At 43.7% G+C, this 24,981-nt stretch overlaps 1 protein-coding gene across 1 annotated transcript in view; it reads left to right on the forward strand.

The window, feature by feature from the left end:
* The window catches only part of inppl1a (inositol polyphosphate phosphatase-like 1a), a 213,809-nt gene that overhangs the window by 170,591 nt on the left and 18,237 nt on the right, over positions 1-24,981 (forward strand). Inside the window, exons 16-23 of the mRNA XM_078544958.1 lie at positions 2,471-2,570; positions 2,663-2,751; positions 5,845-5,926; positions 13,753-13,842; positions 17,358-17,471; positions 19,969-20,057; positions 21,320-21,407; positions 22,851-23,006. Coding sequence (XP_078401084.1) covers positions 2,471-2,570; positions 2,663-2,751; positions 5,845-5,926; positions 13,753-13,842; positions 17,358-17,471; positions 19,969-20,057; positions 21,320-21,407; positions 22,851-23,006 — 808 coding nt within the window. The remainder of the gene's footprint in view (positions 1-2,470; positions 2,571-2,662; positions 2,752-5,844; positions 5,927-13,752; positions 13,843-17,357; positions 17,472-19,968; positions 20,058-21,319; positions 21,408-22,850; positions 23,007-24,981) is intronic.

Consider the following 24,981-nt stretch of genomic DNA (forward strand, 5'->3'; position numbering starts at 1 on the left):
AAAATGCGCTACAGCCACTCTCTAAGGATCCTTCAACATCACCTTCCAAACCATCAACGTCTACCAACTAGAAGGGCAGCAGATGCATGGGAACACTACCACCTTCAAGTTGTATATCATCCTGACTCAGAACGATACCACCGTTCCTTCCCTGTTATTGGGTCAAAAACCTATAACAGCAAACAGCGCTGTGAGTGTGCTCACACCAGATGGACTGCAGCAGTTCAAGTTGATAGCTCGCCACCATCTTCTCAAAGGCAATTAGGGATGAGCAACAAATTCTGGCCTTGCCTGCAATGCTCAAATCTCATGAACATAAGAAATAGGAACGGGAGTAGACCATTGGGCCTGCCAAGCCTGTCCACCCGCCATTCAATGTGATCATGGCTGATCTTGTTCCTCAACTTCGCTTTCCCACCTGCTCCCCATATCCCACTTGATTTCTTGAGACACCAAAAATCTATCTCAGCCTTAAATATATACATTGATGGAGCATCCATAACCCTCAGTGGTAGAGAACTCCAAAGATTCACAACCCGTTGAGTCAAGAAATTTCTCCTCATCTCAGTCATAAATGATCATCCCCTTATCCTGAAATGTATTGCCTTGTTCTAGATTCCCCAGGGGGTACAATGTCTCAGGATCTATCATGTCCAGCCTCTACAGAATCTTGAATGTTTCAATGAGATCACCTCTCATTCTTCTAAACTCACAAGAATATAGAACCAGTTTACTCAGCATTTTATCTTCGGACAACCCTCTCAGCCAGGGGACTAATCTAGTGAACCTTTGCTGTACCACCTCCATTGCACATACATCTTCCTTAACTATGGAGACCAAAACTTCAAACAGTATTCCAGCTGGTCTCGCCAAAGCCTGTACAATTGTAACCTGTAAAATACTTGTACTCCAATCCCGTTGCAATAAAGGCCAACATATTGTCTGCTTTCCTAATTGTTTGCTGCAACTGCATGCTAATGCGTTCCTTGTACGAGTACACACAAATCTCTTTGAAAATCAACACTTACAAGTTTCATTTCTTTTTTTAAAAAAAATTCTGTGTTTCTATTCTCACGAACAAAGTGAATAACTTCACATTATATCTCCACATTATACTCCATTTTCCATCTTGTTGCCCACTTTTTGGAGCCTCTTTGTGCCCTACTCATAGCTTGCATTCCCACCTAGGTTTATATAATTAGAAAGCTTAGATACCTCACTCTCTGTCTCTTCTTCTAAGCCATTCACACATTGTGAATAGCTGAGGTCTGATAGCAATGATCCTCACAGCAGTTCACTAGTCACACCTTGCCAACTTGAAAATGCCCCATTTAACCCTACTTTCTGCTTCCTCTACATTAGCCAGTCCTCTATCCATGCAGATCTATCACCCCCAACTCCTTGAGCTTATCTTGTGTATTAATCTTTTGTGTGGCTACTCATCAATGTCTTTTGAAATTAAAGTATACTACATTTATTACTTCCTCTTTATCTACCCTACTAGTTACATCTTCAAAAATCCCTGATAAATTTGGCCAACAGGATTCCCTTATGTAAAACCATGTTGACTTGTTCTAATCATGTTATGCTTTACAAAGTGCATTGTTAAGACTTAATAGATTCCAGCACTTTCCTCACAACTGATGCCAGGCTAACTAACCTATAGTTCCTTGCTTTCTTGCTCCCTCCTTTCTTGAATAGTGGTATTACATTTGCTAGCTTCCAGTCTGCTGGGACCATTACAGAATCTAGTGAATTTTGGAAAATCATAGCCAATGCATTCATTATCTCTGTAGCTTTGTCCCTAATTGTTTCCACAACTTATTGTTCCAGGAAACTCATGAGAGCATTCTATAAACTCATCTTCCAGACCACCTTTGCCAGTTAGATTGGTCCAATCTATATGAAGATTCAAGCAATTATTACATTGACGTTGTTACAAGCTCTAATAATTTTCTTGTTGAATGCTCTGCCCAACTGTTAGGGGGCCTATAAACTACTCCCACCAGCGTTTTCTGACACTTGCTATTCCTAATCTCCACCCATACTGATTCTACTTCATGACCTTCTGAACAAAGGTCCTTTCTCACTAATGTCCTTATGCCATCTTTTATTATGAAAGAACTGGGGAAAAAAACAAGAGCCAAAGGCACTCTGTCTTTGAGGTAAACCAAAAAGTCTATTGTAACTGTCTCCGCCCCAAATGTTCTCTCCCTCTTTGCTGTTGGTTGCTGGGCCACTGTTACACCGAGGTATCCCACCCTGTTTTCCTCCTCCCATAGCTCAAGGTCAGTGAGGTGAACAGTAGCATTCCTGCTTTTCCCCACTTTTAATCCCAAGCTGACATCAGCTAACCTGGCATAGGTATGAGATTGAAGCAGGGGCGTCCTGGCCTGTGTGCCTCGGTGCGTCACTTCTCAATATCTTGTTTGCCTTTTGCCCTCTTTTCATTCTGTGTTTCTCCATTCAGGACATACTCAATTACATTAACAGGAAAGAGTTTGAGCCTCTTCAGAAAGTTGACCAGCTGAACCTGGAGAAAGAGAAAAATAAAATATTTCTTCGATTTTGTAAGTACTGACGTTATATTATCTGTTGTTCATGGCCAAGGCTGGATCCGAAAGGTTTGTTTCATTGGTTTCTTATGTGGTCTTCTCTGTAGATGAAGAGGAAATCACATTCCCTCCAACATATCGATATGAGCGAGGTTCCCGGGATGTCTACGTTTGCCATAAGCAGAAACCTACCGGGGTATGTAATGGCTTTCCTAGTCTTTTGCAGATTACTCATCTTGCAGACTTGTAATTTTTTCTCTCTCACTCCTGTTGTCACCACCTACAATAAAGCTTTGTAATCGTGTAAGTATTATGGCCACTGGTTTTCAATTAATGAATAGCTCCAGACGCATTTTAAGACATAGAACCATAGAGTCTAGGACTAGAGCTCATAAAAAATGGTTATGAATCTTGAGAATTCTCTACCCCAAAAGCTGCGGATGCTCAGCTGTTGAGTATATTCCAAACTACGGTCGATTTTTGGGCACATGGAATTGAGAGATATGGGGACAGAATGGAAAAGTAGAGATTAAATAAAATGCTAGCCATGATCTTATCGAATGGTGGAGCAGGCTTGGCCTAGCTCTGTTTCTATTTGTCATAAGTTCTGCAAAAGAGGAGAGGTCTGTTTGGCCCATTGTGGCTGTGCCCACTGTCAAAGTGCTATAATTAGTCCTACTCTGCCGCCCCCCAACCCCCCAAAGTTTCCCTGCAAATTTTTCCTTTTAAAAGATTTACCCGGTTTCCTCCACCGCCCTTTCAGACAGTGCATTCCAGATCACAGAAGTTGCTTTAGGTTCTGAATGATAGTTTGAGGGTCACATTCCACACCTCTGTCTATGTTTTCCAAGAAAGGCCAGTTGCATTGATTTGAAACCTGGTATTTCTCTATAATCAGGGACACTGGTTAGTGGTGACTGAATAAACCAAATTATTCCTTCAAAAGGACATTGACACATTGGTGGAGCGGGCAAATAGGTGGCAAATGAAGTTGAATGCGGAGAAATGTGAGGTGATACACTTTGGTACAAAGAACATGGAGAGATGGTATAAAATAAAGGAAAAACAGAATTACCTGGAAAAACTCAGCAGGTCTGGCAGCATCGGTGGAGAAGAAAAGAGTTGACGTTTCGAATCCTCATGACCCTTCAACTGAACTGTTGAACAGTTCTGTTGAAGGGTCATGAGGACTCGAAACGTCAACTCTTTTCTTCTCCACCAATGCTGCCAGACCTGCTGAGTTTTTCCAGGTAATTCTGTTTTTGTTTTGGATTTCCAGCATCCGCAGTAGTTTTTTGTTTATAAAATAAAGGATACTGTTCTAAAGGGCGTACAGGAGCAGAGAGACCTGGGTGTATATGTACATAAGTCATTAAAAGTGGCAGGACAGGTAGAGAGAGCTGTTTCTAAAGCATATAGTATTCTAGGCTTCATTAATACGGGCATAGAGTACAAGAGCAGGGAGGTTATGATGAACTTATATAAGGCACTGGTTAGACCTCAACTGGAGTATTGTGTACAGTTCTGGGCGCCACACTATAGGAAGGATGTGAACGCATTGGAGAGAGTGCAGAAGAGGTTTACAAGAATGGATCCAGGGATGAGTTACTTCGGTTATGAGGAAAGTTTGGAGAAGTTGGGATTGTTTTCCTTGGAGAGGAGAAGGCTAACAGGAGATTTGATAGAAGTTTTCAAAATCATGAGGGACCTGTACAGAGTAGATAGGGAGAAACTGTTCCCACTCGTAAACAGATCGAGAACCAGAGGACATAGTTTTAAAGTGTTTTGCAAAAGAAGCAAATGCGAGGTGAGAAAAACTTTTTCACACAGCGAGAAGCTAGGGTTTGGAATGCACTGCCTGGAAGTGTGGTGGAGGCAGGTTCAATTGAGGCATTCAAGAGGACATTGGATTATTATCTAAATAGAAACAATGTGCAGGGTTACAGGGAAAAGGCAGGAGGTTGGCACTAAGTTAAAATGCTCAGAGAGCTGGTGCAGACATGATGGGCTGAATGGCCCCCTTCTGCATCGTAACAATTCTGTGATGACATCCTAAAATGTTTTTTTTAACCTATTATTTGGGATCGTATTACTCGATTCCATTATTTTTTCCCATGAAAAGGGGACTGGGTAACATTGATACTTGAGTTACAATTGACCTAGGTTAAAACAATTAATGTCCATTTAAATTCTAACATTTGATGTCCTTATTAAGAAAACCATTTGGATTGTCACCTCCAATTTATACCCCTCAGCTGATGCTCAAGAAAGAGGTGGAGAAACAAGGTACGTATTTGAAAGCAAAATGCTGCAGATGCATTGGAAATTCGAATTAAAAATGGAAAATGCTGGAAAACCCTTGGCAGGCCAGGCAGCATCTGTGGGAGAGAAACGATTAACAGTTCAGGACGATGATCTTTTGCCAAAATGCATGTTTAGTCGTTTCCTCTCTGCACTCAAAGAAATGCAAGTGACCTTTCTTTAAATCTGGCTCAGCTTTCAGAAAATTTGACAACTGTTCCTTTTCACTTCCTCCAAATCACCCCAGAGAAAAATATTTAAATCTAGGGCAATGCCCTGGGGCACCTGGGTTCAAACCCCACCACAGTAGATTCAAGAAATATCTAGATGACCACGAAATCATTGTCGATTGTCATAAAAACCCATCTGGTTCACTAATGTCTGCTGTCCTCACCTGGTCTGGCCTATATGTGACTCCAGACCCACAGAAATGTGGTTGAGTCTTAAAAATGCCCTCTGAACAATTAGAGGGCAATAAATGCTGGCCTAGCCAGTGACGCCCACGTCCCAAGAGCGATAATAAACAAAAATTTCATCTGATGAAATGGTTGTTCAACTTGTGAGACATGCCTCGTGCAAAGGGACTTTTTTTTTTTACTTCAATGAATGAGCATCACTGACCCATGAAAGTTGGTGGTGGGCCAACTTTTTAATACAACTTCTTCGCAACTTCAAGATATTCCCAATGTACAGTCATTAAAAAAGGAACAAGAACAGGAAAGGGGAAAGCACGCATGCATACATTTATTCCTCGATACCCTTACCTAATGAAAGCCTATCAATATTTCACAGCCTATTTATGGAATCTCACAGCACAGGACAAGACCATTCGGCCCATCATATCTGTACCAGCTCTCGGAAAGATGCTGAGAGCTGAAGGCTAGGCAGGTAGAACTGAAGCAGATAAAGCTGGCAAACTGGAGCAGGATCAAGCAGCCCAAGAGCTTGGTAGAATAAATGTGAATGCAGGTGTTCTTTCTACTGACAGGTCCGCACAAATGTCCCATCGTGGTGTGACAGAATTTTGTGGAAATCATACCCTGAGACCCACATCATTTGTAATTCATACGGTGAGTTATGTGGCCTCGACCCCTCCACTTCGGTAGCACTGCCTTATTAGTGCATATTTTGTTGAATTGCTCCATTATCATAAATGTTAAATACAGTTCAGTTCGTGAATAGTTTTGAGATATTTAATGGTGGTAGGAGCAGGTCATTCGCCTCTTTGTCCCTGTTCCATGCTATAGGACTATATAAATGCCAGTATTGAGGAAGTGTAGTTCTATGCCTTCAACTATCTGTTCTACCATAAAATTGAATGCAAACTTACATGACCTGGTAAATGTACAGGTATCATGCTTTATATGTTGGCAGCAGAATGGAACATAAAGATCTCTTAATATAGTCTAATTCACCAAGGGGAAAATGCATGTGCAGCAGTTTTGTAACAGGTGATGACCAGTTTGGTCAGCAGTTCTGCAAAGTACAGCAATAACGTGCATTTATATAGCGCCTTTAAAGTGGTAAGATGTCCCAAGGTGTTCCACAGGAACCTTAATTAGACAGAATTTCACACTGAGCAGCATGAGATATTAAGATAGGTGACCAGAAACTATGTCAATGTGATAGATTTTAATGAGTGTCTTAAAGGAAGAGAGAGAGAGAGACCCAGAATTTTAGGGAGGGAATTCCAAAGCTTAGAGCCCAGGCAGCTGGTGGTCAGTGGTGGAGTGAAGGAATTCGGGGATGTACAAGAGACTAGAATTGGAAGCCCATAGATATCTCAAAGGATTGTAGGACTGGAGGAAGTGAGAGAGATGGGGAGGGCCAGGTCACTGTAGGAATTTAACAAGATGATGAAAATTTTAAGTTGAGGCGTTCCATGAGCAGGAAACAGTGTAGATCGATGAGTAACAAGTGTGATGGGTGAACAAGGGTTGATGTGAGTTAGGATACAGGCAGTCAAGTTTTGGGTGACCCAACTCAAAGACCACTCCTGGCATTGATCACTATATTCGTGTTGGAAAAGTGCTTCCTGACATTAGTCTCTAAAGCAAGAGTGGACAAACATTTTGGTTGGCAGGCCACATCTGGGTATGGAAATTACATAGGAACACAGGAAATAGAAGCATTTGGCCCCTTGAGTCTACGCCGCCATTCAGCAGATCGTGGCTGATCATCTACCTCTATGCAATTTTTCCCCACTATCCCCATCCCCCTTGATGCTATTAGTATACAGAAATCTGTCGATTTCTGTCTTGAACATGCTCAATGATTGAGCTTCCACAGCCCTCTAAGGTAGAGAATTCCAAAGATTCACTATCCTCTGCATGAAGAAATTCCTCCTCCACAGTCCTAAATGGTTCACCCCTTATCCTGAGACCGTTTCCCCTGGTTCTAGACTTGCCAGTCAGAGGGAGCATCCTATCTACATCGACCATGTCAAGCCCTATAAGAATTTTGTAAATTTCAATGAGATCACCTCTCATTCTTCAAATCTCTAGGCAATGCGGACCCAGTCTCCTCAAGCCCTCCTCGTAAAACAATCCTGACGTCCCAAGGATTAGCCTGGTGAACCTCCGTTGCACTCCCTCTATGCAAAGTATATCCTTTCTTAGATAAGGAGACCAAAACTGTATACATTATTCCAGGTGCAGTCTCACCAAGGCTTTATACAATTGCAGCAAGATGAATTTACTCAAATCCCCTTGCAATGAAGGCCAAGATGCAATTTGCTTTCCTAATTGCTTGTTGCACCTACCTGCTACCTTCTAGTGGCATCATGAACAAGGATGTCCAGGTCCCTTTGGAAATCAACACTTCCCAATCTCTCAGCATTTAAGAAATACTCTGCCTTTCTGTTTTTTCTACCAAAGTGGATAACTTCACACTTATTCACATTATATTCCATCTGCCATGTTCTTGCCCATTCCTGTCCAAATCCCCTTAAAGCCTCCCTACATCCTCCTCAAAACTTACATTCCCACCCAATTTGGTGTCATCAGCAAATGTGGAAATATTGCATTTGTTCCCCATATCCAAATGGTTTGTATATAATGTGAACAGCTGTGGCCCAAGCACTGACCCTTGCAGTACCTGACTAGCCACAGCCTGCCATGCTGTGAACGACCTGTTTATTCTTAGTGTTTTCAGTCCGTTAACCAATTCTCACTCCATGCCAGTTTATTACCCCAACCCCATTTACTAACCTCCTTTGTGGGACCTTGTCAAAAGTCTTCTGAAAATCCAAATATGTCACATCCACTGACTTTCTTTTATCTATGCTACGAGTAATATCCTCAGAAAAACTCCTACAGGTTTTGCCAAACATGATTTTCCTTTCCTAAATCCATGTTGACTCTGCCCAATCATGTTATTTTCTAAATGTCCAGTTATCACATCCTTTATCATTGATTCTAACATTTTCCCTACTACTGATATCGAACTAACAGGTCTGTAGTTCTCAGTTTTTTTTTCTCTCTCTCTCCCTTAAAGTGGGTTTACATTTGCTACTTTCCAGTCTGCAGGAACCTTTACAGAATCTATAGAATTCTAGATGATACCCACCAATGCATCCCTATTTCTATAGACATCTCTTTCAACCCTCTGGGCTGTGTAGATCATCTGGGCCAGGGGATTTAACAATTTTCAGTCCCATTAATTTCTCCAGTATTTCCTTTTTATTAATGCTAATTACTTTCAGTTCCTCATTTTCACATGTCCCTCGGTTCCCTAGCATTTCTGGGAGATTTTTTGTATTTTCCTCTTACAGACAGATAGAGTAATTGTTTAGTTTCCCTACCATTTCCCTATTCTCCATTATAAATTATCCTGTCTCCACCTGTAATGGACCCACGTTTGTCTTTGCTAATCTTTTCCTTTTCACATATCAAAATAAGCTTTTACAGATCGCTTTTATGTTTCTCGCTAGCTTGCATTCATATTCTCTTTTCCCTTTCTTTACCAGTTTCTTGTTCCTCCACTGCTGGATTCTAAAGTGTCCTCAACCCTCCGATTTACCACTTTTTCTGGCTTCCTTATAAGCCTTTTCCTTTTATTTATTGCAATCTTTAACTTTTTTTTAGCCACGGTTGATTCACCTTTCCTGTTGAGTTTGTGTCTTAGAGGAATACATATTTGTTGTCGATCATGTAATGCTTCTTTTAATACTAACCATTGTCAGTCTACCGTCAAATATTTTAATTTATTTTCTCAATCCACCATAACCCTTCCTACCTTCATGGTTTCCTTTGTTCAGGTTTAAGACCCTAGTTTCGGAATGAACTATTTCACTTTCAATCTTATGTAAAATTTTATCATATTGGGGTTAGTATTTCCTAAAGGTTCCTTTACAAGGTTATTAATTAGCCCTTTCATTAAAAGGAAGTAAATCTAAAATAGTCCGATCCCTAGTTCGCTCTTCAACATACTGAAAATGGGGCAGTTGGGGGGAGCATAAATGCTGAAGAAACAAACAATTAAAGATAAATCTTGGTGCGAGTAAACGTTAAACCCTTATTGTGAAAGTTATACCATCCCGAGGCTTAGAATATAAGAGTAGGGAGGTTATACTGGAACTCTATAAAACGCTGGTTAGGCCACAGCCAGAGTATTGCTTGCACTTCTGGAATCCACATTGTAGGAAGGTTGTGATTGCACTAGAGAGAGTGCAGAGGAGATTTACCAGAATGCTGCCTGGGCGGGAGAGTTTTCGTTACGAGGAGAGATTGGATAGACTGGGGTTATTTTCCCTGGAGAAGAGGAGATTGAGGGGGGACATGATTGAGGTGTATAAAATTACGAGGGGCATAGATAGGGTAGACAGGAAGGAACTTTTCCCCTTGGTGGAGGAATCAACAACCAGAGGACATAAACCCTCAACATTTAAGAAGTATTTGGATGTGCACCTGTGATGCCATGGCATACAAGGCCATGGGCCTAGTGCTGGAAAATGGGATTAGAATAGTTTGACTGGCGCAGACTCGATGGGCCGAAGGGCCTTTTTCTGTGCTGTAGACCTCTGATTCTGACTCTAAGGATGCCATTATAATGACAAAATCAAGCGTAACCCCTTTTTCTCACCCTCTTGACTTACATTGTGCTGCTCTCTGTGCTCCTTCACATGTGCTTCTCTCCTCTCGCATGGTGACCACTTTCCTCAAGAAATGCCCACCCACTGTGCTAAATTAACCATAAAATCTCCTGAAAGTCCAGGTCAGAATCAAGCGCGGCTTTATACTGTTACCTCGGAAGCCAAACAAGAACAGTAGAAGGACGTTTTATAATGGATATTGGGGAACTTGCCCTCTTTGGGTTCCTGTTGAGCTAATCATAAGACGGTCTGATAGAGCAACACTAGGCAAGCAACCAGACAGATATCCCCCCTTCCCTTCTACATCCCAGTAAGTAAAACTAATGTTTCCATGAGCTAGGGTTAAAGGTGAATAGAAATTGTACAATAATCATTGACACCATGAACCCAACAGCACCTTCATCTCTGCCTTTCTCTTAACTTTCACCTCCACTAGCCTGCCTTGGAATCCTAAAGTCCAAACAACAGACTTGGACCCATCAACATGACTGCTTTTGTCGACCATACTTGGCTGGACTGTTGAACATTGTTGCAAGCTAGTTAGTTATTTGTACTGCTCTGAGTGCTTCTCCAAGTGCATTCCGCTCTCTTGCATTGCACCATATTCCATGAGAAATGACCACCTCTGGCCACCGATCGTTGGCTAACTTACCAGACGTTACTTCTGTGTTCATTGGACTCCCCCGGCACAGCCGTGAGTCATGTCAAAAACTTCCGCCAGCCGGATGTGGTGTGCAGTCTCTAGTTTGCCCATCCCTACTCTACAAGGTGTCCTTTCATTTTCCTGCCTTTAAAGTTGAAGAGATCCACGTTTTGGGGGGAGAATATTGAAGGGGAGCGATCTGCATGACGCTGATGTGGGATTTTGCCAAGTTCCCTGAACTGTGTGAGTGACAGAAGTGCTTTGTAAATCAGAGAATTGAAGAACATGAAACGATGGAAATTTCAGTGTATAAGAAGTTGAACTGCAATCCTGTCTGCCTGCGAGGTGTGATGTGAAACATCCATGACACCTTTGCAAAGAGCTAGGGTGCCCTAGCTGACGATCTTTTCTCTGCCTCCTAGTTATTCATTGCTTTTTCTGGTATCTTGCTGGCCCAAGTCACTGCCATATTTGCCTAAAACCAGCCACTGCATTTTAAAGAATTTGATTGCATGTGAAGAATGATATAAATGTTTGAGGGAAGAAAGATATAAATGCCAGCCTATCCTTCGGCTTGTTTTACATTGATATTTCCTTTTCTTTTGTTTTACATATGTATGATTCCCTTCTCATTGTGCCCCACCCCCATCCCTGCTCTAAATCCCAATCCAACTCGAGCACAAACCACACCAAAGCAGCAGCACATGTGGCCTTCATCAGTGTCTCCATGGAATCAGATACCCAGTAATCATGGGATAAGATCCAAAACACTGCAGGGAACCAGCTGTTGCAATTCAGGACTGAGAAATGCTTTTGCAGCTGATGCATTCGCGTGTCCCGCGGACATTGTGTGCGGCCAAGTGACCCCTCCCTGACCATTCCCCCGTGCCTTCAAACAGGAGCCTGCTGGAATCTCTGCATACGCAATTCTCTGAGAGACAATTAATACATGTCCATGTGCCTCAGTCCAGGATAGAGGTTCACATTTGTTCCTTGCTCCTATCACTCTTTAGAATCAAACATTATTTTGCCTGGGGAATGTGGTCACACAGTTTGTGGGTTTACTTGTCATCGCATCAATTGTAATTACATGGATTGTTGCAGGAACTGTGCTGATTTCCCTCCCTATATCTTTAATTTGTTCCTTTTTAAAAAAATAAGCACAACCTTTCTTCATTGCCTCACAGCACCGCGAGATAATTCACTGTTGTTTTTGAGATAAAGAAGAGAGAACTTCCATTTCTGTAGCACCTTACTCATCCTCAGGATGTTCCAAAGCGTTTTGCACCCATGAACCACTTTTGAAATGGGGTTACCGCTGACCTGGAAACAAATGTTGCAATTTATGCACAGTAAGAATCCACCAACATGAATGGAATGACCGACCAATGCATCTGTCCTTGGTCTTGACTGAAAGACGAATGTTGATGGGAGATTCCCCTTCCCCTCTGCGAGTACTGTCATGGAATTGTTAACATTGGCAGAATGGGTATACGGTGCCTTGCTTTAACACCTGATATGAAGGGTAGAACCTCCTGCTAACACAGCACTCCCTTGATGCTGCACAGGAATGTCAGCCTAATTTATGTGCTCCAGTCCCAGAGCAGAGTTTGAACCCACAACCTTGTGAATAACAGGTGAGCGGACTAGCATGTAGCCTAGTTGACATGGCATAGCCTCAGAAGAGACTCTTGGTTTCAAGCTTTGGGAACTACCAGACTACATGTTAAACTCAATCTTTCCCTCTCCCTCAATACTGCTTTGCCAGCTGTCACTGCAGTTCTCTTGATTTTCTGACACTATCTGTTTTTTGGATGTGGACATCGCTGGCTAGGCCAACATTTGTTGCCCATCCCTAATTGCCCTTGAGAGAGTGGTGGTGAGCTGCCGCCGTAAACTGTTGCAGTCCATGTGGTGTAAGTACACCCACAGTGCTGTTCAGAAGGGAGTTCCAGGATTTTGACCCAGCGACAGTGAAGGAACGGCGATACATTTCCAAATCAGGATGGCGAGTGGCTTGGAGGGGAGCTTGCAGGTGGTGGTGTTCTCATGCATTTGCTGCCCTTGTCCTCCTGGGGGTAGAGGACATGGGTTTGGAAGGTGCTGTTGAAGGAGCCTGGGTGAGCTGCTGCAGTGCACCTTTTAGATAGCACACACTGCTGCCACTATGCATCAGTGGTGGAGAGAGTGAATGTTTATTATGGTGGATGGGGTGCCAATCAAGTGGCTTGTCCTGGATGGTGTCAAGCTTCTTGAGCGTTGTGGGAGCTGCACTCATCCAGACAAGTGGAGAGTATTGGATCACACTCCTGACTTGTGCCTTGTCGGTGGTGGACAGGCTTTGGGGAGTCAGGAGGTGAGTTACTCTCTGCAGAATTCCAGCCTCTGAGCTGCTCTTGTAGCCACAGTATTTATATTGCTGGCCCACCTCTGTTTCTGGTCAATGGTAACCCCTGAGATGTTGATAGTGGAGGATTCAGCAATGGTAATCCCAATAAATATGGTGAGATGGTTTTACTCTCTCTTGTTGGTGATGGGCATTGCCTGGCACTTGTGTGGCAAATGTTACTTGCCACTTACCCCAAGCCTGAATATTGTCCATGTCTTGCTGCGTATGAACACGGCTGTCCTTCCATACAGTTTTACCTCCCAGCTCCAGTACCCTTCCCCTGAAAATATGGTAACTTGAACTAGTTCAATTGTGGGTTAAGTTTTATGCTAATTGTCTAATCTTGAGTCAAGATCCCGGCTGTAGATTTTATGATTATATCAGACAGATTGTTACGGTTCAGTTTGTATGTAATGTTATTATCTCCCTTGAGCTGTCTTGAGTCCACAGCCAGATCAGCCGTGATCTTATTAAATGGCGGAGTTGGCTCAAAGGGCTGAATGACCTACTCCTCCTTAGTCCTATGTTCCTATGTTTTCCTTAAGCGATTAGATGCATATTTAACATTAGTGGCCATTCGCGGTATGGCAATAAGGAGCTATCTTTAATCAACTGCTCTACCAAATGTCTGTAAGATTGGAATGCAGAAACTAACTTAAAAACAGGTCATCTGAACAGAGGTTACATAATGCACAGAACAAAATAAGGCCATTCAGCCCATGGGCCACACCCATTAGTAAGATGTATTTTCTTTTATTTTATACTCCCTCAGGTTGCACGGATGACATTGTGACAAGTGACCACTCACCAGCCTTTGGTACTTTTGAAGTTGGTGTGACGTCGCAGTTTGTATCCAAAAAAGGTAAGTGTGTTCACATGGGGCTTCAGGAGAGGGAGCATCGGGACAAGGAAGAGGCCATTCAGCCCCTCAATGCTGTTCGGCCATTCAAACCCATTTGTCTGAGCTGATCCAGATATCTTGATACCCATGTCCCAACAAAAATCTGTCCAACTCTGATTTTTGGGTGGGGAAGAGAATTGCAGATTCCCTCCTGAACCTTCTTGAGTGCCGTCGATGTGTGAACCTGCATGCTGAATATCATCATGGTGTTCAAATAATGGTGGGGTCACTTGGGGCCAGGGGGCTGGTGGGGGGAATCACAGCCTAGCCAAACCTGTTCTCCCGGCAAGTGATCATGAGCATAAATGAATACAAGTTATTCTTCACTCTTGGTTGCAAAGCCCAAGACCAGTTATAGCGCTCCCATTTGACACAGCTGCACACCCACGGATTAAGCCTGCTCTGTGTCACCTAATGGCTCACCGGGTAATGTAATGCCCTTGCTCGGAGTGTGGCACTCTAGTCTTTGAATTCAAAGTCAAGGGATCAAGACCCATTGCAGAAACTTGAGCCTCATTATCTAGGTTGACACTCTAGTGCAGTACTGAGCGAGCGCCGCACTGTTGGAGGGTCAGTACTGAGCGAGCGCCGCACTGTCGGAGGGTCAGTACTGAGGGAGTGCCGCACTGTCAGAGGGTCACTGCTGGTTATCTGGTCATTATCACATTGCTATTTGTGGGACCTTGCTGTATGTAAATTTACTGTCACCATTCCATACATTTTAAAAATGACTACTTAGTTATCTACTCACCCAGAGCGTGGTGCAAATGTGGAATTTGCCACCACGCGGTTGAGGTGCATAGCATAGATCAACGTGAGAATGTCGAAGAAATAGAAAGATATGTCGAATGTGAGAGTTGAGGAGGGGTAGGACCAGAGGTCATAACCTGAGTAAGGGGGCGCCCATTTAAAACAGAGATGAGGAGGAATTTGTTCTCTGAGGATAGTCAACCTGTGGAATTCTTTACCACAGAGAGCTGTAGAATCTGGGTCGCTAAGTATATTTAAGGCTGAGATAGACAGATTTTTAATCAGGAAGGGAATCAAGGGAATGAGGACAAGGCAGGAAAGTGGAGTTGAGGATTATCAGATCAGCCATGAACTCATTGAATGGTGGAGCAGACTCGATGGGCCAAATGGCCTACTTCTGCTCCTATATCGTATGGTCTTATGGTGGGAGGAGGCTTGTATGGAGAACAAATACTGACACAGACCTGTCAAGCTGAATGGGCTGTCCAAATGGAAAGAAATGCAGAGTTAACAAACTTCTGACAGTCCAGCCTGAGAGAGACAGGTTTGACTGAGTGAACAGTCTGTAGTATCTGTGGCTGCACATGAATTGCTCATGGTTGTTGTGACTACGTGTTGCAGGCAATTATAAAGCGACTTTGTCAGTCATTATGAATGTAATGGGCCTGTTATTTGTGACCCATATTGTGTTTCTTGAAGCAGCTGGGAGTGTTTGCTGGGGTCGCAGCTGATGCAAGTGCAGACATCCACAGCAACAGTGATCATTCATGCTTCTGTGGTCCATTAAAGGTGCTTCTGGCGAGTGCTGCACTCGTGGCTGATGTGTTAACTGGCGAATAATGGAGCTAGTCACTGAAAATAGCTGAGAGCCTGGACTTGACCAGCAGCACATTGTGACCCAGGCTTTATCAGAATGTGACAGCCATCGCATTGAAGAGGGTATGGTAGCATAATGGTTACATTACCTGACTAATGACCCAGAGGACTAATGATCCAGAGACATGAATTCAATCCCACCATGGCATCTGGGAATTTAAATGATGTTCATTCAAAAAAAAAACTAAAATAAGCTGTAATCAGTAATGGCGACTGTGAAACTACTGGATTGTAATAAAAACCCACCTGGTTTGCTAAAGTCCTTTAGGGAAGGAAACCTGCCATCCTTACCCAGTTAGAGCCTATACATGATTCCAGACCCACAGCAATGTGGTTGACATTTAAATGCCCTCTGAAGTAGCCTAGCAAACCACTCAGTTGTTAGGGATGGACAAAATATGCTGACCTTGCCAATGACACCCGCATCTCATGAATGAATAAAACAAAACTAAAACCAGGCATTGCTTGTTTCAAGCATTTCAATGTGATTTGTGAGGGACTTCTTGTTTTCGTCTTCCTGACTCTTGCTGGGACATTGTTTGTGCAGTTTTGGGCATATTCTTGAACCTTGCCTGAATTACCATATGTGAGCTCAGAAACGTAAGCTATTTGAGTTTGGGTGCAGTTTGAACTGACCCTGACTTTGCTATTGTTGAACATTCACACGTAACACAGTACGGCACAGTCATTATAAGGAATCCTAGATCATTATTTCTGACTTCCTGCTTCCCTTTCTCCACCCACGGAGGCCAGTTATAACATTCACCAAGATAAAAGCAAAATACTGCGGATGCTGGAAATCTGAAACAAAAACAAAAATAGCTGGAAAAACTCAGCAGGTCTGACAGCATCTGCGGAGAGGAACACAGTTAATGTTTCGAGTCCGTATGACTCTTCATATAACATTCACCTACCATTTCCCTCTTCTCAAGCCAACACGCCCAACATCAAGGCACTAATTGCTCAAAACCAGCACTGTTGGGCAGGACATGTCACTCGTACGTTAAGCCTGACACCAGACTCCCAAAGCAACTGCACTATTCGCAGCTTGGTCACAACAGGTAGCTTCCAGGAGGTCAGTGGAAACGCATAAGGGATGTCCTCAAAGCATCCCTGAAGAGATCAAACATCCCTGCCAACTCACGGGCGACCCTGGCTCATGACTGTCTAAAATGGAGAAGGCTCAGTTGGGAACACGTGGAGAGACATCTGAGGCAAAGTCGACGGGTTGGATAGGGTGCACAAACCTCCAGACAACTCATCTGCCTGACTCTTCAAGCACCACCTGCCTCGTATGTGGCAGAGTCTGCAGATCATGCATTATCAACCGTCTCAGAATCCATCAAACCAAGTAGAGATGGAAGGCCATCCATCATCCTGAGGGACTGTCTAAAAAGGTGGAGGTCTAGTCTGTACATTCCAGTAATGCATTTATCCACTGACCATTGGTGGGGTCTAATGATTTTGAGAGTGCATGATTTTAGGTTTAATGTTCTTGCTGCTCAGCTTCAGTCAGCACTGAGAAGGCAGACAGGGGCAGCTGCTGCCAGGATGCAAGACATTGATTGATTGATTGATTGATTGATTGATTTTTGGCAATTAAGGGAAGTGGGAAATTGGAGTGGATCTAGAGGCTGAGCTATGATCATGAATGGCCGGACAGGTTCGAGGAGCGTATAGCCTAAGCTGATGTTCCTTAGGTTCTTATGTCAGTTGTTCTGCCCTCCAAGCTGTTTAATGAAAACACCAGAGCTGGCCTGGCCTCTGATTCCAGTGGTTTTATTAACAAGACAAGAAATTGACCAAGTCTGGCTGCTTATTACTCATTCCTGCCTCATGTTTAAATGCAGGTCTCTCCAAGACATCTGACCAGGCCTACATCGACTTCGAGAATATTGAAGCCATCGTGAAAACTGCTAGCAGGACTAAGTTCTTCATTGAGTTCTATTCTACCTGTCTGGAAGGTGAGTAACAGTGAATGAAAGCCCCCTGCTCCTGCTCACATGACCCTCCCATCATGTACACCCCTCTCCACACCACTCTCTATACCCCTCAAAACCCCCACTGTGCCACGACAGGCAAACACACTCCAAGTATTATGTTCCTTCAGAATAATCTTGCACAATTGGCTCTTTAAGTTCAACTTCAAACAGTCCATGTCAACAGGAGGCTTGAGGTACCCAAGTTCTTTAGGGAAAGACAGTGACATAGTGTTAATGCCCCTGCATTGTTCTCCAGAGGCCCTTCAGGCTAAAGCTCTGGGAGCACTGGTTCAAACCCCAACAAGGCAGCTGGTTGAATTTAAGTTCAACGAATAAAATCTGGGATTGAAAGCTAGTCTTCGTGATGGTGACCATGGCAGCTATCATCGATTTTCATAAAAATGCATCTGGTTCACAAATGCCCTTTTGGACAAGAAATCTGTCATCCTTACCTGGTCTGGGGTTGTATCTTTCCAGATCCAAAGCAAAGTGGTTGACTCTTAACTGCCCTCTGAAATGGTCTGGCAAACCACTCAGTTCAAGGGCATTTAGGGATGTGTAACAAATGCTGGCCTTGACAGGTTCACACTCTTCCCATAAAATAATTTTTTTTAAAAAGTAGCACGGTCACTCTGCAATGTTCCAAAAAAATGGTTTCACTGTTTTATTTGAGGTCGCTTTTATTTTTAACCTATTGTTACTGATCTGCCCTCTTATTTAGTCAGGTGCTCCCTGAGTACCAGGCTCCGCAACAGGAATGCTAAATTGCAGCGAATACAGGAGCCTAGCCACAGATCGTTGAAACCAGTGACGCGTTTGTATCTCAAAGTCTGAAATCTTCGAAATAAAAGTTTGGTTTTTTTTTCTCGTTCATGGGACGTGGGTGTAGCTGGCGGGGCCAGCATTTTATTGCCCATCTCTAATTGCCCTTGATCAGAGGGCATTTAAGAGTCAACCACATTGCTGCCGGCCTGGAGTCGCATGTAGGCCAGACCAGGTAAGAACGGCAAATTTCCTTCCCTAAATGACATTCGTGAACCAGATGGGTTTTTACGACCATCGGCAATGGTTTCGTGGTCATCATCAGTCTTTTAATTCCAGATTATGACCATGAAGCTGCCGGATTGTTGCAAACAAAAAACAACTGGTTCACTGACTTTTGGGGGAGGAAACCTGTTGTTCAGAGATTGCTGTTGTTTTCGGTGTTGCGTTTAGAAACTTCATTTGCCATAGTTTGAGTAAATTAAAACAACACATTCAGCCCTGTGGCTCACATAGTGATTCACTCTGGGTGGGGGGAGTGGTGGGGACATAAAAGGATCTGCATGTCTGTGGACATGATGCCTTTGGTTCAAGTGTGGGTCTGTTTACGCTGTGGAGTGGAACTGAAAGTTGGAGCCAAATCCTATCTACTATATCCCTGTGACCTGAAAGCTGCTTTAGAATTGGAACTGCAAGTTTAAGTTTGATGATTTGTTTCATTAAGTGTATAGTTCTTTGCACAGCTTGTGCTTTCTAAATCTGATGACAGCAAGTCTGCATGTAATCATCACACACATCACACAAGCTGACTAGCGACCAGTATAAGCATACACAAGAACGTGGTCTAAGCAACTTTGCTGCTTTATTCATAAACACCGTGCAGTGTCTAATACGCTGTTTGTACGCAGGGATTAGTTTTTAGGGACGAACTTTAATCATTAAGATTTGGCTGCAACTACTCTTCCACTGACCCACCTTTCAGCTGTCCTTCCTTTGTAGCCATGGGAGATACAAGCCCTGTTCAGACTCCTCAGCTACATAAAACCATCCAACCATCAGACACAGCAGTTCAACCTATGTAGCCTCCTAACAGAGAAATGGCCTTCTCCAAACAAATATTAGGTAACCAATTCAGCTCCATTTCTGTCTCTACGTGTGACCCTGACCTTACTGTAGCTTGTCATTTTAACTCCCTGATCCCAGTTGCACTCTGACCCATCTTAGCTTTGGTCTCCCAGCATGTTCTGATGATGCTCAATAACAGGTTGCTGAAGCAGTATCTCACATTGCTGCTAGGCACTCTGCAGCCCTCTTGCCCTGAAGATAAACTTGGGTGAATTTAGTTCTTGGCTATTGCCTTGTTTGTCTGTCTAATATCATTGGACTAATGGTGTTTGGGAGGTGAGGCTTGACATCTGGAATGGAGAGCCTTTTGTTAGAGCTCAGTGGGCCTGGAAGTTGGATGGAGAGAGGAAAGGGAGCTATTTTGATGTGCTTCCTCCCCTCCTCCCCCACAACACCTCCCCCCCCCGCCCCTCTCCCCCCACCACACAACTCCCTCTTTTTCCTCCCTGCCCCCCACCACCCCCCCTCCCCTTTCCTCCTACCCATCCTGCCAGCATTCACTATTCTGGATCAGTGTGCCTGCCAACTTTGAGGAAGGATCCACATGATCGGGAGGGGAGAAATGTAACTTAACCGCCTTGTTCTGTTACAGAATTCAGGAAAAGTTCAGAAAATGATACACAGAGCAGTGACAACATCAACTTTCTGAAGGTTGGCTGGTCTTCAAGGCAACTCCCAACGGTAATTCAAACAGGCAGCGTCTCTTTCTGCAGACCATGTACTGCCTTGTATCTCATGCTTGTTTACGGAAGAAACGAAGGCAAAGAATTACCTTAGATGTGTAACAGTGTCTTTCATGACCTCAGGAGTGTAGTCACTGCTAGCATAGGAAGCATAAGAAATGTAGCATTAATTTGCACTTGGAAAGCTTTGACAAACAGCAGCAAAATGTGGGGAGAAAGTGGGTGGGTGGGATTGAGGCATATGTTAAGAAGATGGGGATTAGGAGGAAAGAACTTGCTTTTATATAAACCCCATTCACATCCGTAGGGCGTCCAAAGCGCTTTACAATGTAGTTATTTGTGAAGTGTAGTCATTGTTGCAATGTAGGAAATGCAGCAGCCAGTTTGTGCAAAGCAAGCTCCCTACATTAGCATGTGACTGATCCAGATCATCTCCACCGATGCTGCCAGACCTGCTGAGTTTTTCCAAGTAATTCTGTTTTTGTGTTTTCGCGAAGTTGCTTGAGGAATAAATATTGGCCAGGATACTGGCAAGAACTCCCTTGCTCTTCTTCGTCATTGTAGTCATGAGATATGTTCCATCCACCCGAGAGGGAAGACAGAACCTTGATGTAGTCTCTCACCTGAAAGGTGACCCCTCCAAAAGTGCAGTGCTCCCTCAGTACTTCACTGAAGTGTTAGCTTGGAATATGCACTCAAGTCTCTGGAGTGGGCCTGGAACCCACAACCTTCTGACTCAGAGTATATTGCACCATTAGGCTATATTGACTTAAATACCATTGTCTTCCCTGAAAGGTATGGATGCCAGTATACTAAATATATCTAGAATAATATATATATATATTAATTATATATATATATATATTCCCACTCAAGAGAACATCAAGAACTAGAGGGTACAGATTCAAAATAATTGGCAAAAGGAGTAAATGTGATGTGAGGAAAAAGGTTTTCACCCACAGGGTGGTGTTGGAGTCTGGAACAAACTTGCTGAAAGGTTGTGGAGGCAGGTTTGATGGAGGTATTCAAAAGGGAGTTGGATTGCTACCTGAAAAATTTGTGTGTGCAAGGTAACGAGGATAAGGCAGGGGAGTGGGACTAGGTGGAATGCTGTTTTAGAGAGCCAGTGCAGACCCGATGGGCTGAATGGCCTCCACTGTAAAGATACTGTGATATCGTGACAGTACAAAATTATATTTCACAAGAAATATAGATGGTTATTAATTAAATCAGGAATGATGCATGTATTTTATTTTAAAGCTGAAGCCAATTCTGTCGGATATTGAGTATCTTCAGGACCAGCACCTTCTACTCACGGTCAAATCGGTGGATGGCTATGAATCTTACGGTAAGTGGTGCCAGTGCAGCAGGAAGGGAGTAGGGGAAAACTGGAGGCATTCCACGTCACCCCATTACAGTGCTGCATGGAATGTGGGGTCTCTGGTGAAGGGAATCTGCCAGCCCGACCCAGTCTGATCTCCATGTGACTGCAGTCCCACTCTATGTGGTTCACTCTTGATATATGGAATGGCCTCTAGCACCTTTCTGGGCATCAGTGGGCACTAAATGTGGCAGAGTCAGCGGCAACCACTCTTGCCACAGAAACCCTCAACCATGCCATTATCATCTGTAGACCTGGTTTCTCCGATGCTCTCTCATATTCTGCACTCAATAAACCTCAGATTGTTCAAAAATCTGCCGAATCCATTCCTACACAGAGCCCTCTTGGCCCATCACAAGCATCTTCACTGACTAACATTGGCCCCCAAGCCCTTGCATCAGTGCTTCAAATATATCTCCTTATTTTTAAAACCTTTCATTGCCTCATCCTGTTTGTATCCTGCCCCTTGTGGGGAAGAGCCCTCCTGTGGGCATCAGTAGAATGAGAGGCCACCAATAGTTAACCAAGAAATCTAGTAGGTAATTCAGAAAAAACTTCTACCAAGAGAATGGGAGAATGTGGAATTTACCACAGGGAATAGTTTAGATGCATTTTATGGGAGGCTAGACAACCATATGAGGGAAAGGGAATAGAGAATTATGTTGATGGATTCCAATGAGGGAGGATAGGAGGAGGCTCAAGTGGAGAATAAACATGGACATGGATTAGCTAGGTCAACTGGCCTATTTCTGTGTGGTGTATTGTGTGTAATGTGTCTAACCTCCCTTTATCCTAGTAAACTCTGTTCCTCAACACTCTCTTCTATTATTTTCCCACCTGTTCTACCATTGGCGACCGTGCCTTCGGTCACGGGGATCAACTAACTAGAATTTTCTCCTTGTACCCCTCGAAGTCGTCTCTTTGATCAAGCTTTTAGCCACCTCTCCACAATATCTGGTTGCCATTTTCCTTACACTTTTGTGAAGCACCTTGTGCTCTTCCTTGTTATGAACACTATCTAATTGCATGTTCGCTGCCATGCTAACCTCATTCTGATGGTGTTGTTTGATGGGTAAATTTTGTCAAAGTACCAGGTGAACCCCTTGCTGCTCTTATAAATAGTGCCAAGGGATCTTTTACCACCACCTGAAAAGGCAGACGGTGTGGCGCTCTCTCAGTTGCCGGCCCTCTGACGGTGTGGTGCTCCCTCAGTACTGCATTTCAGGGCCTGATTTGGGCTGGCACTTGAGTATGGCTTGAACCTCTGAACTTTCTGACTGAGTTGAGAGTGGCACCAGCCTGAGCCCCAGCTGACAGAATGATTTATCTTCAATGAAGTTCTTCTTTTTGATGCCATGCCCCTCATTTTGCTTTTAATCCCTTCGCCTGATGTGTTCTGTCACTCCACAGGAGAGTGCTGTATTGCACTGAAGTCAATGATCGGCAGCACCGCTCAACAGTTCCTGACCTCACTGTCGCACAGAGGAGAGGAAACGGGCAACATCCGCGGGTCCATGAAAGTTCGAGTGCCAGCAGAGAGAATCGGAACCCGGGAGCGCCTTTACGGTGTGTAGCACAGCAGCACTAGCAATCTGTGTTTCTTTCATGGCTTGGTTCAGAAGTCTGTGCCTCACCCCCATCAGTTCTGTTGCCTGAGTGGACCTAATGTTGCCCTAAGTAAACTGAGGAAGACTGTGGTTATACTGCCACCTTTGTGTTGATGCTGAACAGTTTCAGATGTTTGTCCTTTTTGTTTGTATTATTTGTGATGGGCAGAGTGGATTATGTGACATTCTCCTCGTTTTCAGCATCTAGGATTAACTGTTCGAGGTTGTAGGTTTATCCTGGCAGCATCCTGTCCAGGCAGGTGAGAAAGGCTCCAATACTCTGCAGTTCTCCTCTGTCAAAGCTCACAGCCTAGGGGTGCTGTTTGGCTGGGAGCACTGGCAGTGAAAGTTGACAGGAAGATGGCCAGCGACTGGAGAACTGCCCCTGCATCAGCCTGGACCTTCAGGTGATATAAAGGAGGTGAGGGGTAAACCCAACAGATTGGGCAAAATAGACCAAAACATCACAATATGCTGATAGGTTGAGGTGAAGAGGGGTGGGAGCTGACTCATGTGGAGCATTAGCAACAGCATGGACTAACTAAGTCGAATGGGCTGTTCCAATGCTGTAAAATTTTGATGTTGGAGCCAACCCTGGTTTTCTTTATTTTATGTGGTTGTTTGTTTTTAAGGAAGGAATTCAAGTGTCACTTTCCCACTCCCACAGGAGAAGCAGAGGACACTTCCTGGCAGTTTTCCCTGAGTTCTGGGAAACCAGCCAACTATGATTGAAAGACTCGTGATGTGGCATCACTTTGAACTCTGTTTAAAATGCTCCGTCTCAGTAAGCTTTCTGTTTCACCAATGTTGCGTTGTCTCTCTTGAGCTCCTGTACTCATGCAGCATTTTCTAATGAATAATCACCGGCAAGAGCTTCACACAATGAGTTACTGGCCCCTCAGGATTGACTTAAAAACCCTTTGGTGGCTTTTAAAAATAACACCGCCTCATTCTGTCCTTCATTATGATTAGAATTTCCTTTGGCCACATTTATAATGAAAACTACCTATATAAACTTGTCACGTCATCATAGGGGAGCAGAGCAGTGTGACAAGTTTACATAGCAATTTTCAGTGTAAATCTGAACGTAGCTTTGTTGTGGAAAAATTGAAAGGAAATGTACGCAGACTTAGTTACATTTAATGCATGACACAAAAAAGCAATAGAACAGGCTGCTCTTTGTTGCAGAATGCACAGTTTGGAGCTTTTCATTGTATTATTTCGAGAGAAGAGCACAGCTCAAAAATAAGATTGGAGGTAAAGAATTGACTCAATGAACACTTCTCACCTGTGCTCATGTTACAGGTATGTGAGCAGGTGTTACACACATTTCATTTTTTAATGCATTCTTGGGGTGTGGAAGTCGCTGGGAAACCTGGCACTTTTTTTAACCAGCCCTAGTTGCACCTGAGGGGCTTGCTGGACCACTTAAAAGATCAGTTCAGAGTCAACCACATTGATGTGGGACTGGAGTTCACATACGGATCAGACAGGGGAAGGATGACGGACTTTCTTTCCTCGACATTGGTGAATAGGTTTGATTTTTAATGATGCCAGCTTTTAATTTCCAATTTTTTGGAAATGGCAAGGCAGGATTTGAACTCATGGGGCCAGATCTTCAGTTGCTGGCAGGTTGGGAATGGGTGACCGTGTGATTCTAAAACTGTGTTACTGGAGGGCGCCTCTAGATCCCAACAGCTCCTGGACGTGCTTTGATTTTCAAATGGAGGGTGGGAAGTGAGGTGGGGGGGTGGTGCTGGAATCCATTCGCCTCTGATTAATGACCCTTTAAGCTTTTTAGTGGGCTGGGGAAGGCAAGAACACTATTTTCAAATGTGAATTTGATGAACCCAAACAGTCTGGTGATGTTAGAGTATAGCTGTTGGGTTCAAAGCTGGGAGAAGTGAAAAGTTTTATTATGCAGTGAAACTTAT

The sequence above is a fragment of the Cetorhinus maximus genome, chromosome 7 (genome assembly GCF_964194155.1).
Source record: "Cetorhinus maximus chromosome 7, sCetMax3.hap1.1, whole genome shotgun sequence".
In the NCBI taxonomy this organism is placed as follows: domain Eukaryota; kingdom Metazoa; phylum Chordata; class Chondrichthyes; order Lamniformes; family Cetorhinidae; genus Cetorhinus; species Cetorhinus maximus.